General features: G+C 49.2%; 1 protein-coding gene across 1 annotated transcript; it reads left to right on the top strand.

Annotated features, from left to right (window-relative positions):
* Positions 1 to 330: 330 nt before the first annotated feature.
* LOC129837680 (membrane-spanning 4-domains subfamily A member 4D-like) lies at positions 331 to 4,162 on the top strand. Its single transcript, XM_055904031.1, has 7 exons — positions 331 to 454; positions 940 to 1,102; positions 1,293 to 1,391; positions 1,640 to 1,696; positions 1,858 to 1,968; positions 2,267 to 2,383; positions 3,563 to 4,162. Exons 2-7 carry the CDS (start codon positions 944 to 946, stop codon positions 3,590 to 3,592), a joined length of 573 nt encoding a protein of 190 aa, XP_055760006.1. The 5' UTR covers positions 331 to 454; positions 940 to 943; the 3' UTR covers positions 3,593 to 4,162.
* The last annotated feature ends 16,253 nt before the right edge of the window (positions 4,163 to 20,415 follow it).

Here is a 20,415-nt window from a genome sequence, read left to right as displayed (position 1 = left end):
TCTCTCTCTCTCTCTCTCTCTCTCTCTCTCTCTCTCTCTCTCTCTCTCTCTCTCTCTCTCTCTCCCTCTCTCTCCCTCTCTCTCCCTCTCTCTCCCTCTCTGTCTGTCTCTCTCTCTCTCTCTCTCTCTCTCTCTCTCTCTCTCTCTCTCTCTCTCTCTCTCTCTCTATCTCTCTCTCCCTCCCTCTCCCTCTCTCTCCCTCTCTCCCCCTCTCTGTCTCTCTCTCCCTCCCTCTCTGTCTCTCTCTCCCTCCCTCTCTGTCTCTCTGTCTCTCTCTCTGTCTCTCTCTCTCTCTCTGGTTCTCTGTCTCTCTCTCCCTCTCTAGTTCTCTCTCTCTCTCTTGCTGTGTGCATGTGTATGAAAATGTGTTTGTCCATCACAGCCTGCTTACCAGACCAGCGCAGACGCCCTCCGAGTGTGACTTCCTCCATTAAGTTAGAAAGAACAGCAGCAGGTATGTAAACTTCATGAAAGCTTGTTCTGCTATTACCTTTCATCATTCATGATGTGTTTCCATTTAATTACAATATCCATAGAGTTATTACAAGAGTTTATGGTTTATTTCAGCAATATTATTCCGATAGTTTTTATTGGTAACACGTTACAGTGTCCTCATTACGTCAGTAGTGTTATTGTCTACATGATGTGTTAATAAAGGGAAACCTCATATTCATCGTCTCCAGTACCAATCCAACATCAACATATGTGAAAATGGTGCGTTTCTATGTTCTGTAGTAAACAAATATAGAGAAAGATGTGTTTCCAATGACATCATCATTGTGCATCGTGTGATTTTGACCAGCTGTGAGGAGGCATTGCCTACTAATGACCTATTAGTTGTTTACTTATTATGTCATTGGAAGCACTTATCTTCCTCTATATTCACTAAAGTAGTTTATATGATATTTTTCTCCCTTTAATGAAATGTATTGTTCGCAGGTAAATGAAGTACACATTTCAGTCAGATGAGTGCATGGTCATCACTATACCTCTGGGCAGTCTCAGAGATGCTCAGGAGGGCCAGCTGATGCCTGAGAAGTTCCACTGTGTCTTCAAAGATGTCTACAAGGTCTTCCTCAAGGGTCAGCCTAAAGCTCTGGGGGTACGAATAGCAAACATCTTCCTATACAGCCGAGTAAACATTTATTTCAGGCAGGCTAATCTGTGGATTCTAAAAATACATGAATGATGAGCAGAAGTTACGTTGAACATTTGGTATATGTTTATCTAAGGGCCAGTTTCCGGGATATTTTCTCGTCTGTTAGTCTGAATATATCTTCTTCTCGTTTTAGGCAGCTCAGCTCATTGCTGGAGTCCTTGTCTTGATTCTGGGGCTACTGCTTGTCCAGCACAGACCATTAGTTCTGATCTACACCATGCCCAGTGTCCTGGTAAGAAGTGCTATCAGCCCACAAAGTAGTTTGTGTCATCATCAATTATTGGATTAGACACATGTTGATAGAGCCGATGTTGGACCAAAGCTTTGTGTCGTCTCTATCCGTTATTCTCTCCTGTCGTCAGTGTGCATTGTGTGTGAAGTGTGTACTCTACAATGAGGATAATACACGTACTGTTGAATGAATTTGTAATCAGTCTCTCAAATAATGAAGGAACAAAAAAACATATTTGTTTTATAAAGTTTGTTGCTGCCGGAATACTGACCTATGCTGCAGGTCATTCTCCAGATATGTGTGTGGTAAGTTCAAGCTTTACAAACATGTCTAAATTCAGTCATGGATCAAATATGAAATAATTGTAGATTATTTAAATTATAATGAAAATATTACACATCAAATATATCATAAACATACCAATTGAATAGTGAGGTGATTCTGTGTTTCTCTCCACTATCAACAGGCCAAACTGTCATTTTCCTTGAACATCGTCAGCTGTTTCTGGACATTAGCTGCTGTTGCTCTCTGCACTGCTGATGTTATCTCTTTTGGTTTCCACGGGGACCATCAAGAGGTTCCAGAGTTAATTACTTAATTGTTTGTTTATTACAATGAGTTAATTGATTAGTATTGATTTGTTAATGAGGTAGAAGAGTACAAGCATTGAAATTAGATAACGCAATACGGATACTGAATTGTTAGTTTGCTTTGTAATTCTGTGTAAATGTTCTCCACAAACAAAATACTAAACCACAAGAGCTTATCAACATAACATTAAACCACAGAAAAACATGTTGCTATGTACAGTGTATTAAGTTATTAAGTTATTAAGATATTAGTGTATTAAGTTACTATTCTCTTTACTCTGTCAGGTATTTTCTGGAATCAAATGGATGATTGTAGTTCTCCTGGTCATTGAACTGGTCGTTGCCATGGTGGTGATCTACTGGGAGAGTAAAGCAGTGTGCAGACAGCACTTCAACATTCTGGTGAGACTCTACTGTTTATTATACTGACTGGGCTGAACATTCTGGTGAGACTCTACTGTTTATTATACTGACTGGGCTGAACATTCTGGTGAGACTCTACTGTTTATTATACTGACTGGGCTGAACATTCTGGTGAGACTCTACTGTTTATTTTACTGACTGGGCTGAACATTCTGGTGAGACTCTACTGTTTATTATACTGACTGGGCTGAACATTCTGGTGAGACTCTACTGTTTATTATACTGACTGGGCTGAACATTCTGGTGAGACTCTACTGTTTATTATACTGACTGGGCTGAACATTCTGGTGAGACTCTACTGTTTATTATACTGACTGGGCTGAACATTCTGGTGAGACTCTACTGTTTATTATACTGACTGGGCTGAACATTCTGGTGAGACTCTACTGTTTATTATACTGACTGGGCTGAACATTCTGGTGAGACTCTACTGTTTATTATACTGACTGGGCTGAACATTCTGGTGAGACTCTACTGTTTATTATACTGACTGGGCTGAACATTCAGGTGAGACTCTACTGTTTATTATACTGACTGGGCTGAACATTCTGGTGAGACTCTACTGTTTATTATACTGACTGGGCTGAACATTCTGGTGAGACTCTACTGTTTATTATACTGACTGGGCTGAACATTCTGGTGAGACTCTACTGTTTATTATACTGACTGGGCTGAACATTCTGGTGAGACTCTACTGTTTATTATACTGACTGGGCTGAACATTCTGGTGAGACTCTACTGTTTATTATACTGACTGGGCTGAACATTCTGGTGAGACTCTACTGTTTATTATACTGACTGGGCTGAACATTCTGGTGAGACTCTACTGTTTATTATACTGACTGGGCTGAACATTCTGGTGAGACTCTACTGTTTATTATACTGACTGGGCTGAACATTCTGGTGAGACTCTACTGTTTATTATACTGACTGGGCTGAACATTCTGGTGAGACTGTGTACATTTATTATACTGGAGTGTACATGTAATTATTTATATACTTCTTATATAGCGACAAGTGTATTTACTGAGTGCACACACTACATAACCAAACATCACATTCCTTGCAGGGCTCACTCAAAAAAGAGACATGGTCTCAATGATGACTTCCTGTATGGTTAAATAAATAAAATAAGTTGCTTGTGATTTTTCTCTCCAGCCCATGGTCACCCTGAAGCAGGACGTATGAACAAACAACAAACAATTAAGTGAAATCATTACTAAACTTGTATGACATTTGTTTTACTTGTGCCAATTCATAGTGGTTACAGATAGTCTTCACATTGTGTTTATTATTATGATGTAGTATTGATTACCTATAATGTAGTAGTGATTATATATGATGTAGTAGTTGTTACCTATGATGTAATAGTGATTACCTATGATGTAGTAGTGATTACCTATGGTGTAGTAGTGATTACCTATGATGTAGTGGTGATTACCTATGGTGTAGTAGTGATTACCTATGGTGTAGTAGTGATTACCTATGGTGTAGTAGTGATTACCTATGGTGTAGTAGTGATTACATATGGTGTAGTAGTGATTAATAGTGTGATAGGGGCGGCAGGTAGCCTAGTGGTTAGAGTGTTGGGCCAGTAACCGAACGCTTGCTAGATCGAATCCTGAGCTGACAAGGTAAAAATCTGTCATTCTGCCCCTGAACAAGGCAGTGTTAACCGGTAGGCTGTCATTGTAAATAAGACATTTGTTCTTAACTGACTTGCCTAGTTAAATAAAGGATAATACAAATACAAAATTACAGGTTAAAGGTTAATAATAGTATAATTTACATTTTAAAATGTAGTCTATATTTTCATTTGACTTGTATCTGATTAAAATGAATTGAAACATGTATTGTTTAATGTCTTCTTGTTGTAACAATAGACCTGTATTTCCGTTCCTTCCTGATCATGTTGTCATAATAATACAGCTATATTTTATGCACCAAACTGTACAGAATATTTTCCAATCAACTCTTAGATAATATACCAAAAATAGGACTTAGAAAACTACAAATGATCACCAATGAATAGCATGATCAAAAATGTAATGATATTTGTAATTTTTAATTGAATATACAGTATATATTTTATATGTTTTCTTGCATTTTCATTTTGGTGAGACTGAGAAGTAAATGAGCTCTCAGAGAGGAACTATTTCTTTCAACATAATTGAGGTTTGTTTTAACAGAGGTCTAGGGTCTAGGCTTGTTGTGCTGATGCTGTGTCACCTACACCACACTACCCGGAGTGGCGCCTGAGAAGCACAACACTCAGGCCTCTGGGGAGTTTGCAGGGTGCGTGTGAGGTTCCACAAAAGAGAAGTTTCAAAACAGCTCAACAGCTCAAAAACGGCCCTCACTTCACATATATATGACCAAATCCAGTGATCTGCTATTCTCTGTCTGCTATTCTCTGTCTGCTATTCTCTGTCTGCTATCCTCTGTCTGCTATTCTCTGTCTGCTATTCTCTGTCTGCTATACTCTGTCTGCTATCCTCTGTCTGCTATACTCTGTCTGCTATACTCTGTCTGCTAATCTATGTCTGCTATTCTCTGTCTGCTATTCTCTGTCTGCTATCATCTGTCTGCTATTCTCTGTCTGCTATCAACTGTCTGCTATTCTCTGTCTGCTATTCTCTGTCTGCTATACTCTGTCTGCTGTTCTATGTCTGCTATTCTCTGTCTGCTATTCTCTGTCTCCTATTCTCTGTCTGCTATCCTCTGTCTGCTATCTCTGTCTGCTATACTCTGTCTGCTATTCTATGTCTGCTATTCTCTGTCTGCTATTCTCTGTCTCCTATTCTCTGTCTGCTATCCTCTGTCTGCTATCCTCTGTCTGCTATCCTCTGTCTGCTATCCTCTGTCTGCTATTCTCTGTCTGCTATTCTCTGTCTGCTATTCTCTGTCTGCTATTCTCTGTCTGCTATTCTCTGTCTGCTATTCTCTGTCTGCTATCCTCTGTCTGCTATCCTCTGTCTGCTATACTCTGTCTGCTAATCTATGTCTGCTATTATCTGTCTGCTATTCTCTGTCTGCTATCATCTGTCTGCTATTCTCTGTCTGCTATCACCTGTCTGCTATTCTCTGTCTGCTATTCTCTGTCTGCTATACTCTGTCTGCTATTCTATGTCTGCTATTCTCTGTCTGCTATTCTCTGTATCCTATTCTCTGTCTGCTATCCTCTGTCTGCTATCCTCTGTCTGCTATTCTCTGTCTACTATCCTGTCTGCTACCCTGTCTGCTATCCTCTGTCTGCTATCCTCTGTCTGCTATTCTCTGTCTGCTATTCTCTGTCTGCTATGCTCTGTCTGCTGTTCTCTGTCTGCTGTTCTCTGTCTGCTATTCTCTGTCTGCTATTCTCTGTCTGCTATTATCTGTCTGCTATGCTCTGTCTGCTATTCTCTGTCTGCTATTCTCTGTCTGCTATTCTCTGTCTGCTGTTCTCTGTCTGCTGTTCTCTGTCTGCTATTCTCTGTCTGCTATTCTCTGTCTGCTATCATCTGTCTGCTATACACGAGGAGCCTGCAACGTTCATCTCTCCAGCGTTGCACTTCATCATTTATTTCCTTATAGAATCATAGTTTAGTTTATTAATTCAACCATTTTAAAAAACAAGCACACATAAAACTTAAAAGCCATACAAGCACATGAATAAAATCATCGAGGATAACACACAATAAAGTCTGGGACTTATTTCCATTGTGGTCCTCTTGAGACAAGATGGCTAGACAAGATCGAACACAGTATGGCAGTGAAATAATGAAACAAAAACATAAAAGAGGAACATCTATCTCATCATTCCAGTTACATCATAGGGGTTATTCATATGGGCACAGAGGACATCAAACATATTTTTACTTTATTTTTTAAAGCTGCCCAGAGAGGACGTTGTTTTATTGGGCAGAGGCAACTCATTCCACTCTGAGGCTCCAGTATACCACAAAGTACCTTTCCCAGCATTACTCCTGAACCTGTATAAGCACACATCAGCAACACCTGATCTGGTGCTGTGATTGTGTGCATCCCTAAAACGAGGAAAGTAATCACTTAAATATCTGGGCGCAGGACCATAAATACTCCTGTAAACCAAACCTAGTCTAATCTGGGACACCCTAGCCTTAACAGGCAGCCAGTTTAGTTCCTGAAAGCAGCTCCTGCCTATGTGAGTACGTGGACTCACCTTCAACACTACCCTGATCAGCTTATTCTTGTCTATCTGGAGCTTTCCCTTCATAAGTTTAGATAAGCCCCCAAACCAGGAAGTACTAGCATAATCAAAATGCCATTGAATGAGGGCAGTAGCTAGCACTTTCATGGAGTCCTTATCAAGCAGCTTGGACTTTCTAGACAAAAACTTAATCCTGACATTAACCTTCCCTAGCACCTTATTGGCCGTGCTCAGACCTCCCAAGCTTCCATCAAGGATACATCCCAAGCAGCTAACAGAGGTTTAAGTAGTCAGCACCTCACCCCCTAACTCCACTCTGATTTCAGAATTTAGGTCTGGATCAAAAAGTAATTGCTTCAGTTTTCCCTATGTGCAGAGATAGCTTATTATCTTCAAGCCATTTGCTAATGTTAGTAAGCTCTGTGCTAAGTATGCTTTCCAACATAGTTTTACTTTTGTGAGACACCAGAAGTGTAGAGTCATCCGCATAAAGATAAAGACGGCAAGAACAAGCATCTTTCATATCATTAATATACAATAAAAACAGCAGAGGCCCAAGCACGCTCCCCTGCGGAACGCCACAACTCATTGGTTTTGCCTGAGACAGTGAACCATTAACCTCTACTACTTGCTCCCTTCCTGATAAATAGGACTTTACCCAGCCTAGAGGGATACTGCTTAACCCCAGTGCCTCCAGTTTGGAGATTAGGAGACAGTGGTTAACTGTATCAAAGGCCTTATGTAGGTCAAGCAGTACCATTCCACACAGATTTCCCTCATCAATCTCTTTCCTGATGAAGTCAGTCAAGTAAAGTAGACATGAATCAGTGGAGTATGTTTTCTAAAACTCGACTGAAAATCATACATTGGACCCTGTTTGTTAACATTGTCATGCATTTGCTCATGTACAATTCTCTCCAGGATCTTTGATGTTACACAGAGGATAGATACAGACCTATAATTCCCAGGGTCAGACTTTATCCCCTTCTTATACAGAGGTAAAACTTTAGCTTGTTTCATGTCCCTGGGAAAGGTGCCTTGCTCAAGAGAGAGATTAACAATATGCGTAATACAAGGGCCAATTTGCTCAGCAGAATCTATTAGAAACCTTGCAGGAATATTATCCAGGCCTGTGGCTTTGGAGCATTTAAGCTCTGCCAGCATACTGACTATTTTGGCTGTTGCTACCTTTGCAAAATAAAGAGAGTTTGGCTGAATCCCCAACTCTACATAATACTTCTTGACTTGGTTGCTTCCATACAAACCAGAACTGGTGGGCAGCTTGCTAATAACCTGCTCAGGGACTGCGGTTGAAAATCAGCCGGCTGGCTAAAACCGGCACTTTTACTGAAACGTTGATTAATGTGCACTGTCCCTGTAAAAATAAACTCAAACTCAAACTCAAACTCAACCAGCTTGCTGGCAACAGAAGTAAAAAAAGAAAGAAGTTGAATTCATTGGTAACCTCTGCCTTTTCATATACCATCTCCCCTTTGATGTTCAGTCCAATACTGTTTAGTTTGTTTTTGGTAGGACTACTACAGCCTAGTTCCTTAAATGATTTCCAAAGCTTTTTAGGGTCATTTTTGTTTTCAATTATTTTCTCAGCAAAGTAACTCCTCTTAGCTTCATCCATCCTGCTCTGTGTTTTATTTCTGTGACGTTTATATAGGACAAAATCATGCTGCTCTTGAGAGTTCTTACATTTCTTAAAGGCCTTATTCCTTGCTTGGATAGATTCTAGAATCTCATGATTAAACCAAGGGCTCTGCTTTACCCTGACCCGTCTAATGGGAGACATCACATTCACCACATCAAGAAATCTACGTTTAAAGACTTCCCAGGCACTGCCTACCCCTACACTATCTAGCACAGGCACTGCCTACCCCTACACTATCTAGCACAGGCACTGCCTCCCCCTACACTTTCTAGCACAGGCACTGCCTACCCCTACACTATCTAGCACAGGCACTGCCTCCCCCTACACTATCTAGCACAGGCACTGCCTACCCCTACACTATCTAGCACAGGCACTGCCTACCCCTACACTATCTAGCACAGGCACTGCCTACCCCTACACTATCTAGCACAGGCACTGCCTACCCCTACACTATCTAGCACAGGCACTGCCTACCCTTACACTATCTAGCACAGGCACTGCCTACCCCTACACTATCTAGCACAGGCACTGCCTACCCCTACACTATCTAGCACAGGCACTGCCTCCCCCTACACTATCTAGCACAGGCACTGCCTACCCCTACACTATCTAGCACAGGCACTGCCTACCCCTACACTATCTAGCACAGGCACTGCCTACCCCTACACTATCTAGCACAGGCACTGCCTACCCCTACACTATCTAGCACAGGCACTGCCTCCCCCTACACTATCTAGCACAGGCACTGCCTACCCCTACACTATCTAGCACAGGCACTGCCTACCCCTACACTATCTAGCACAGGCACTGCCTACCCCTACACTATCTAGCACAGGCACTGCCTACCCCTACACTATCTAGCACAGGCACTGCCTCCCCCTACACTATCTAGCACAGGCACTGCCTACCCCTACACTATCTAGCACAGGCACTGCCTACCCCTACACTATCTAGCACAGGCACTGCCTACCCCTACACTATCTAGCACAGGCACTGCCTACCCCTACACTATCTAGCACAGGCACTGCCTACCCCTACACTATCTAGCACAGGCACTGCCTACCCCTACACTATCTAGCACAGGCACTGCCTCCCCCTAAACTATCTAGCACAGGCACTGCCTACCCCTACACTATCTAGCACAGGCACTGCCTACCCCTACACTATCTAGCACAGGCACTGCCTACCCCTACACTATCTAGCACAGGCACTGCCTACCCCTACACTATCTAGCACAGGCACTGCCTCCCCCTACACTATCTAGCACAGGCACTGCCTACCCCTACACTATCTAGCACAGGCACTGCCTACCCCTACACTATCTAGCACAGGCACTGCCTACCCCTACACTATCTAGCACAGGCACTGCCTACCCCTACACTATCTAGCACAGGCACTGCCTCCCCCTACACTATCTAGCACAGGCACTGCCTACCCCTACACTATCTAGCACAGGCACTGCCTACCCCTACACTATCTAGCACAGGCACTGCCTACCCCTACACTATCTAGCACAGGCACTGCCTACCCCTACACTATCTAGCACAGGCACTGCCTCCCCCTACACTATCTAGCACAGGCACTGCCTACCCCTACACTATCTAGCACAGGCACTGCCTACCCCTACACTATCTAGCACAGGCACTGCCTACCCCTACACTATCTAGCACAGGCACTGCCTACCCCTACACTATCTAGCACAGGCACTGCCTACCCCTACACTATCTAGCACAGGCACTGCCTACCCCTACACTATCTAGCACAGGCACTGCCTCCCCCTACACTATCTAGCACAGGCACTGCCTACCCCTACACTATCTAGCACAGGCACTGCCTACCCCTACACTATCTAGCACAGGCACTGCCTCCCCTACACTATCTAGCACAGGCACTGCCTCCCCCTACACTATCTAGCACAGGCACTGCCTACCCCTACACTATCTAGCACAGGCACTGCCTACCCCTACACTATCTAGCACAGGCACTGCCTACCCCTACACTATCTAGCACAGGCACTGCCTCCCCCTACACTATCTAGCACAGGCACTGCCTACCCCTACACTATCTAGCACAGGCACTGCCTCCCCTACACTATCTAGCACAGGCACTGCCTACCCCTACACTATCTAGCACAGGCACTGCCTACCCCTACACTATCTAGCACAGGCACTGCCTACCCCTACACTATCTAGCACAGGCACTGCCTCCCCCTACACTATCTAGCACAGGCACTGCCTACCCCTACACTATCTAGCACAGGCACTGCCTACCCCTACACTATCTAGCACAGGCACTGCCTACCCCTACACTATCTAGCACAGGCACTGCCTACCCCTACACTATCTAGCACAGGCACTGCCTACCCCTACACTATCTAGCACAGGCACTGCCTACCCCTACACTATCTAGCACAGGCACTGCCTCCCCTACACTATCTAGCACAGGCACTGCCTCCCCCTACACTATCTAGCACAGGCACTGCCTACCCCTACACTATCTAGCACAGGCACTGCCTACCCCTACACTATCTAGCACAGGCACTGCCTACCCCTACACTATCTAGCACAGGCACTGCCTACCCCTACACTATCTAGCACAGGCACTGCCTACCCCTACACTATCTAGCACAGGCACTGCCTACCCCTACACTATCTAGCACAGGCACTGCCTACCCCTACACTATCTAGCACAGGCACTGCCTCCCCCTACACTATCTAGCACAGGCACTGCCTACCCCTACACTATCTAGCACAGGCACTGCCTACCCCTACACTATCTAGCACAGGCACTGCCTACCCCTACACTATCTAGCACAGGCACTGCCTACCCCTACACTATCTAGCACAGGCACTGCCTCCCCCTACACTATCTAGCACAGGCACTGCCTACCCCTACACTATCTAGCACAGGCACTGCCTACCCCTACACTATCTAGCACAGGCACTGCCTACCCCTACACTATCTAGCACAGGCACTGCCTACCCCTACACTATCTAGCACAGGCACTGCCTACCCCTACACTATCTAGCACAGGCACTGCCTACCCCTACACTATCTAGCACAGGCACTGCCTCCCCCTACACTATCTAGCACAGGCACTGCCTACCCCTACACTATCTAGCACAGGCACTGCCTACCCCTACACTATCTAGCACAGGCACTGCCTACCCCTACACTATCTAGCACAGGCACTGCCTACCCCTACACTATCTAGCACAGGCACTGCCTCCCCCTACACTATCTAGCACAGGCACTGCCTACCCCTACACTATCTAGCACAGGCACTGCCTACCCCTACACTATCTAGCACAGGCACTGCCTACCCCTACACTATCTAGCACAGGCACTGCCTACCCCTACACTATCTAGCACAGGCACTGCCTCCCCCTACACTATCTAGCACAGGCACTGCCTACCCCTACACTATCTAGCACAGGCACTGCCTACCCCTACACTATCTAGCACAGGCACTGCCTACCCCTACACTATCTAGCACAGGCACTGCCTACCCCTACACTATCTAGCACAGGCACTGCCTCCCCCTACACTATCTAGCACAGGCACTGCCTACCCCTACACTATCTAGCACAGGCACTGCCTACCCCTACACTATCTAGCACAGGCACTGCCTACCCCTACACTATCTAGCACAGGCACTGCCTACCCCTACACTATCTAGCACAGGCACTGCCTACCCCTACACTATCTAGCACAGGCACTGCCTACCCCTACACTATCTAGCACAGGCACTGCCTCCCCCTACACTATCTAGCACAGGCACTGCCTACCCCTACACTATCTAGCACAGGCACTGCCTACCCCTACACTATCTAGCACAGGCACTGCCTCCCCTACACTATCTAGCACAGGCACTGCCTCCCCCTACACTATCTAGCACAGGCACTGCCTACCCCTACACTATCTAGCACAGGCACTGCCTACCCCTACACTATCTAGCACAGGCACTGCCTACCCCTACACTATCTAGCACAGGCACTGCCTCCCCCTACACTATCTAGCACAGGCACTGCCTACCCCTACACTATCTAGCACAGGCACTGCCTCCCCTACACTATCTAGCACAGGCACTGCCTACCCCTACACTATCTAGCACAGGCACTGCCTACCCCTACACTATCTAGCACAGGCACTGCCTACCCCTACACTATCTAGCACAGGCACTGCCTCCCCCTACACTATCTAGCACAGGCACTGCCTACCCCTACACTATCTAGCACAGGCACTGCCTACCCCTACACTATCTAGCACAGGCACTGCCTACCCCTACACTATCTAGCACAGGCACTGCCTACCCCTACACTATCTAGCACAGGCACTGCCTACCCCTACACTATCTAGCACAGGCACTGCCTACCCCTACACTATCTAGCACAGGCACTGCCTCCCCTACACTATCTAGCACAGGCACTGCCTCCCCCTACACTATCTAGCACAGGCACTGCCTACCCCTACACTATCTAGCACAGGCACTGCCTACCCCTACACTATCTAGCACAGGCACTGCCTACCCCTACACTATCTAGCACAGGCACTGCCTACCCCTACACTATCTAGCACAGGCACTGCCTCCCCCTACACTATCTAGCACAGGCACTGCCTACCCCTACACTATCTAGCACAGGCACTGCCTACCCCTACACTATCTAGCACAGGCACTGCCTACCCCTACACTATCTAGCACAGGCACTGCCTCCCCTACACTATCTAGCACAGGCACTGCCTCCCCTACACTATCTAGCACAGGTACTGCCTCCCCCTACACTATCTAGCACAGGCACTGCCTCCCCCTACACTATCTAGCACAGGCACTGCCTCCCCCTACACTATCTAGCACAGGCACTGCCTACCCCTACACTATCTAGCACAGGCACTGCCTACCCCTACACTATCTAGCACAGGCACTGCCTCCCCCTACACTATCTAGCACAGGCACTGCCTACCCCTACACTATCTAGCACAGGCACTGCCTACCCCTACACTATCTAGCACAGGCACTGCCTACCCCTACACTATCTAGCACAGGCACTGCCTACCCCTACACTATCTAGCACAGGCACTGCCTACCCCTACACTATCTAGCACAGGCACTGCCTACCCCTACACTATCTAGCACAGGCACTGCCTACCCCTACACTATCTAGCACAGGCACTGCCTACCCCTACACTATCTAGCACAGGCACTGCCTACCCCTACACTATCTAGCACAGGCACTGCCTACCCCTACACTATCTAGCACAGGCACTGCCTACCCCTACACTATCTAGCACAGGCACTGCCTACCCCTACACTATCTAGCACAGGCACTGCCTCCCCCTACACTATCTAGCACAGGCACTGCCTCCCCCTACACTATCTAGCACAGGCACTGCCTACCCCTACACTATCTAGCACAGGCACTGCCTACCCCTACACTATCTAGCACAGGCACTGCCTACCCCTACACTATCTAGCACAGGCACTGCCTACCCCTACACTATCTAGCACAGGCACTGCCTACCCCTACACTATCTAGCACAGGCACTGCCTACCCCTACACTATCTAGCACAGGCACTGCCTCCCCCTACACTATCTAGCACAGGCACTGCCTACCCCTACACTATCTAGCACAGGCACTGCCTCCCCCTACACTATCTAGCACAGGCACTGCCTACCCCTACACTATCTAGCACAGGCACTGCCTACCCCTACACTATCTAGCACAGGCACTGCCTACCCCTACACTATCTAGCACAGGCACTGCCTCCCCCTACACTATCTAGCACAGGCACTGCCTACCCCTACACTATCTAGCACAGGCACTGCCTACCCCTACACTATCTAGCACAGGCACTGCCTCCCCCTACACTATCTAGCACAGGCACTGCCTACCCCTACACTATCTAGCACAGGCACTGCCTCCCCCTACACTATCTAGCACAGGCACTGCCTACCCCTACACTATCTAGCACAGGCACTGCCTCCCCCTACACTATCTAGCACAGGCACTGCCTACCCCTACACTATCTAGCACAGGCACTGCCTCCCCCTACACTATCTAGCACAGGCACTGCCTACCCCTACACTATCTAGCACAGGCACTGCCTACCCCTACACTATCTAGCACAGGCACTGCCTACCCCTACACTATCTAGCACAGGCACTGCCTACCCCTACACTATCTAGCACAGGCACTGCCTACCCCTACACTATCTAGCACAGGCACTGCCTACCCCTACACTATCTAGCACAGGCACTGCCTCCCCCTACACTATCTAGCACAGGCACTGCCTACCCCTACACTATCTAGCACAGGCACTGCCTCCCCCTACACTATCTAGCACAGGCACTGCCTCCCCCTACACTATCTAGCACAGGCACTGCCTACCCCTACACTATCTAGCACAGGCACTGCCTCCCCCTACACTATCTAGCACAGGCACTGCCTACCCCTACACTATCTAGCACAGGCACTGCCTCCCCCTACACTATCTAGCACAGGCACTGCCTACCCCTACACTATCTAGCACAGGCACTGCCTACCCCTACACTATCTAGCACAGGCACTGTCTACCCCTACACTATCTAGCACAGGCACTGCCTACCCCTACACTATCTAGCACAGGCACTGCCTACCCCTACACTATCTAGCACAGGCACTGCCTCCCCCTACACTATCTAGCACAGGCACTGCCTACCCCTACACTATCTAGCACAGGCACTGCCTACCCCTACACTATCTAGCACAGGCACTGCCTACCCCTACACTATCTAGCACAGGCACTGCCTACCCCTACACTATCTAGCACAGGCACTGCCTACCCCTACACTATCTAGCACAGGCACTGCCTACCCCTACACTATCTAGCACAGGCACTGCCTACCCCTACACTATCTAGCACAGGCACTGCCTACCCCTACACTATCTAGCACAGGCACTGCCTACCCCTACACTATCTAGCACAGGCACTGCCTACCCCTACACTATCTAGCACAGGCACTGCCTCCCCCTACACTATCTAGCACAGGCACTGCCTACCCCTACACTATCTAGCACAGGCACTGCCTACCCCTACACTATCTAGCACAGGCACTGCCTACCCCTACACTATCTAGCACAGGCACTGCCTCCCCCTACACTATCTAGCACAGGCACTGCCTACCCCTACACTATCTAGCACAGGCACTGCCTACCCCTACACTATCTAGCACAGGCACTGCCTACCCCTACACTATCTAGCACAGGCACTGCCTCCCCCTACACTATCTAGCACAGGCACTGCCTACCCCTACACTATCTAGCACAGGCACTGCCTACCCCTACACTATCTAGCACAGGCACTGCCTACCCCTACACTATCTAGCACAGGCACTGCCTACCCCTACACTATCTAGCACAGGCACTGCCTCCCCCTACACTATCTAGCACAGGCACTGCCTACCCCTACACTATCTAGCACAGGCACTGCCTACCCCTACACTATCTAGCACAGGCACTGCCTACCCCTACACTATCTAGCACAGGCACTGCCTACCCCTACACTATCTAGCACAGGCACTGCCTCCCCCTACACTATCTAGCACAGGCACTGCCTACCCCTACACTATCTAGCACAGGCACTGCCTCCCCCTACACTATCTAGCACAGGCACTGCCTACCCCTACACTATCTAGCACAGGCACTGCCTACCCCTACACTATCTAGCACAGGCACTGTCTACCCCTACACTATCTAGCACAGGCACTGCCTACCCCTACACTATCTAGCACAGGCACTGCCTACCCCTACACTATCTAGCACAGGCACTGCCTCCCCCTACACTATCTAGCACAGGCACTGCCTACCCCTACACTATCTAGCACAGGCACTGCCTACCCCTACACTATCTAGCACAGGCACTGCCTACCCCTACACTATCTAGCACAGGCACTGCCTACCCCTACACTATCTAGCACAGGCACTGCCTACCCCTACACTATCTAGCACAGGCACTGCCTACCCCTACACTATCTAGCACAGGCACTGCCTACCCCTACACTATCTAGCACAGGCACTGCCTACCCCTACACTATCTAGCACAGGCACTGCCTACCCCTACACTATCTAGCACAGGCACTGCCTACCCCTACACTATCTAGCACAGGCACTGCCTACCCCTACACTATCTAGCACAGGCACTGCCTACCCCTACACTATCTAGCACAGGCACTGCCTACCCCTACACTATCTAGCACAGGCACTGCCTACCCCTACACTATCTAGCACAGGCACTGCCTACCCCTACACTATCTAGCACAGGCACTGCCTACCCCTACACTATCTAGCACAGGCACTGCCTACCCCTACACTATCTAGCACAGGCACTGCCTACCCCTACACTATCTAGCACAGGCACTGCCTCCCCCTACACTATCTAGCACAGGCACTGCCTACCCCTACACTATCTAGCACAGGCACTGCCTCCCCCTACACTATCTAGCACAGGCACTGCCTACCCCTACACTATCTAGCACAGGCACTGCCTACCCCTACACTATCTAGCACAGGCACTGCCTCCCCCTACACTATCTAGCACAGGCACTGCCTACCCCTACACTATCTAGCACAGGCACTGCCTCCCCCTACACTATCTAGCACAGGCACTGCCTCCCCCTACACTATCTAGCACAGGCACTGCCTACCCCTACACTATCTAGCACAGGCACTGCCTCCCCCTACACTATCTAGCACAGGCACTGCCTACCCCTACACTATCTAGCACAGGCACTGCCTACCCCTACACTATCTAGCACAGGCACTGCCTCCCCCTACACTATCTAGCACAGGCACTGCCTACCCCTACACTATCTAGCACAGGCACTGCCTCCCCCTACACTATCTAGCACAGGCACTGCCTCCCCCTACACTATCTAGCACAGGCACTGCCTCCCCCTACACTATCTAGCACAGGCACTGCCTCCCCTACACTATCTAGCACAGGCACTGCCTACCCCTACACTATCTAGCACAGGCACTGCCTCCCCCTACACTATCTAGCACAGGCACTGCCTCCCCTACACTATCTAGCACAGGCACTGCCTACCCCTACACTATCTAGCACAGGCACTGCCTACCCCTACACTATCTAGCACAGGCACTGCCTACCCCTACACTATCTAGCACAGGCACTGCCTACCCCTACACTATCTAGCACAGGCACTGCCTCCCCCTACACTATCTAGCACAGGCACTGCCTACCCCTACACTATCTAGCACAGGCACTGCCTACCCCTACACTATCTAGCACAGGCACTGCCTACCCCTACACTATCTAGCACAGGCACTGCCTACCCCTACACTATCTAGCACAGGCACTGCCTCCCCCTACACTATCTAGCACAGGCACTGCCTACCCCTACACTATCTAGCACAGGCACTGCCTACCCCTACACTATCTAGCACAGGCACTGCCTACCCCTACACTATCTAGCACAGGCACTGCCTCCCCCTACACTATCTAGCACAGGCACTGCCTACCCCTACACTATCTAGCACAGGCACTGCCTCCCCTACACTATCTAGCACAGGCACTGCCTACCCCTACACTATCTAGCACAGGCACTGCCTACCCCTACACTATCTAGCACAGGCACTGCCTACCCCTACACTATCTAGCACAGGCACTGCCTCCCCCTACACTATCTAGCACAGGCACTGCCTACCCCTACACTATCTAGCACAGGCACTGCCTACCCCTACACTATCTAGCACAGGCACTGCCTACCCCTACACTATCTAGCACAGGCACTGCCTACCCCTACACTATCTAGCACAGGCACTGCCTACCCCTACACTATCTAGCACAGGCACTGCCTACCCCTACACTATCTAGCACAGGCACTGCCTCCCCTACACTATCTAGCACAGGCACTGCCTCCCCCTACACTATCTAGCACAGGCACTGCCTACCCCTACACTATCTAGCACAGGCACTGCCTACCCCTACACTATCTAGCACAGGCACTGCCTACCCCTACACTATCTAGCACAGGCACTGCCTACCCCTACACTATCTAGCACAGGCACTGCCTCCCCCTACACTATCTAGCACAGGCACTGCCTACCCCTACACTATCTAGCACAGGCACTGCCTACCCCTACACTATCTAGCACAGGCACTGCCTACCCCTACACTATCTAGCACAGGCACTGCCTCCCCTACACTATCTAGCACAGGCACTGCCTCCCCCTACACTATCTAGCACAGGCACTGCCTCCCCCTACACTATCTAGCACAGGCACTGCCTCCCCCTACACTATCTAGCACAGGCACTGCCTCCCCCTACACTATCTAGCACAGGCACTGCCTACCCCTACACTATCTAGCACAGGCACTGCCTACCCCTACACTATCTAGCACAGGCACTGCCTCCCCCTACACTATCTAGCACAGGCACTGCCTACCCCTACACTATCTAGCACAGGCACTGCCTACCCCTACACTATCTAGCACAGGCACTGCCTACCCCTACACTATCTAGCACAGGCACTGCCTACCCCTACACTATCTAGCACAGGCACTGCCTACCCCTACACTATCTAGCACAGGCACTGCCTACCCCTACACTATCTAGCACAGGCACTGCCTACCCCTACACTATCTAGCACAGGCACTGCCTACCCCTACACTATCTAGCACAGGCACTGCCTACCCCTACACTATCTAGCACAGGCACTGCCTCCCCCTACACTATCTAGCACAGGCACTGCCTACCCCTACACTATCTAGCACAGGCACTGCCTACCCCTACACTATCTAGCACAGGCACTGCCTACCCCTACACTATCTAGCACAGGCACTGCCTCCCCCTACACTATCTAGCACAGGCACTGCCTACCCCTACACTATCTAGCACAGGCACTGCCTACCCCTACACTATCTAGCACAGGCACTGCCTACCCCTACACTATCTAGCACAGGCACTGCCTACCCCTACACTATCTAGCACAGGCACTGCCTACCCCTACACTATCTAGCACAGGCACTGCCTACCCCTACACTATCTAGCACAGGCACTGCCTACCCCTACACTATCTAGCACAGGCACTGCCTCCCCCTACACTATCTAGCACAGGCACTGCCTACCCCTACACTATCTAGCACAGGCACTGCCTCCCCCTACACTATCTAGCACAGGCACTGCCTACCCCTACACTATCTAGCACAGGCACTGCCTACCCCTACACTATCTAGCACAGGCACTGCCTACCCCTACACTATCTAGCACAGGCACTGCCTCCCCCTACACTATCTAGCACAGGCACTGCCTACCCCTACACTATCTAGCACAGGCACTGCCTACCCCTACACTATCTAGCACAGGCACTGCCTCCCCCTACACTATCTAGCACAGGCACTGCCTACCCCTACACTATCTAGCACAGGCACTGCCTCCCCCTACACTATCTAGCACAGGCACTGCCTACCCCTACACTATCTAGCACAGGCACTGCCTCCCCCTACACTATCTAGCACAGGCACTGCCTACCCCTACACTATCTAGCACAGGCACTGCCTCCCCCTACACTATCTAGCACAGGCACTGCCTACCCCTACACTATCTAGCACAGGCACTGCCTACCCCTACACTATCTAGCACAGGCACTGCCTACCCCTACACTATCTAGCACAGGCACTGCCTACCCCTACACTATCTAGCACAGGCACTGCCTACCCCTACACTATCTAGCACAGGCACTGCCTACCCCTACACTATCTAGCACAGGCACTGCCTCCCCCTACACTATCTAGCACAGGCACTGCCTACCCCTACACTATCTAGCACAGGCACTGCCTCCCCCTACACTATCTAGCACAGGCACTGCCTACCCCTACACTATCTAGCACAGGCACTGCCTACCCCTACACTATCTAGCACAGGCACTGCCTACCCCTACACTATCTAGCACAGGCACTGCCTACCCCTACACTATCTAGCACAGGCACTGCCTACCCCTACACTATCTAGCACAGGCACTGCCTACCCCTACACTATCTAGCACAGGCACTGCCTACCCCTACACTATCTAGCACAGGCACTGCCTACCCCTACACTATCTAGCACAGGCACTGCCTACCCCTACACTATCTAGCACAGGCACTGCCTACCCCTACACTATCTAGCACAGGCACTGCCTACCCCT

This window comes from Salvelinus fontinalis, chromosome 38 (assembly GCF_029448725.1).
Source record: "Salvelinus fontinalis isolate EN_2023a chromosome 38, ASM2944872v1, whole genome shotgun sequence".
NCBI classification, from domain to species: domain Eukaryota; kingdom Metazoa; phylum Chordata; class Actinopteri; order Salmoniformes; family Salmonidae; genus Salvelinus; species Salvelinus fontinalis.
This window is presented reverse-complemented; position numbering and strand designations above follow the sequence as displayed.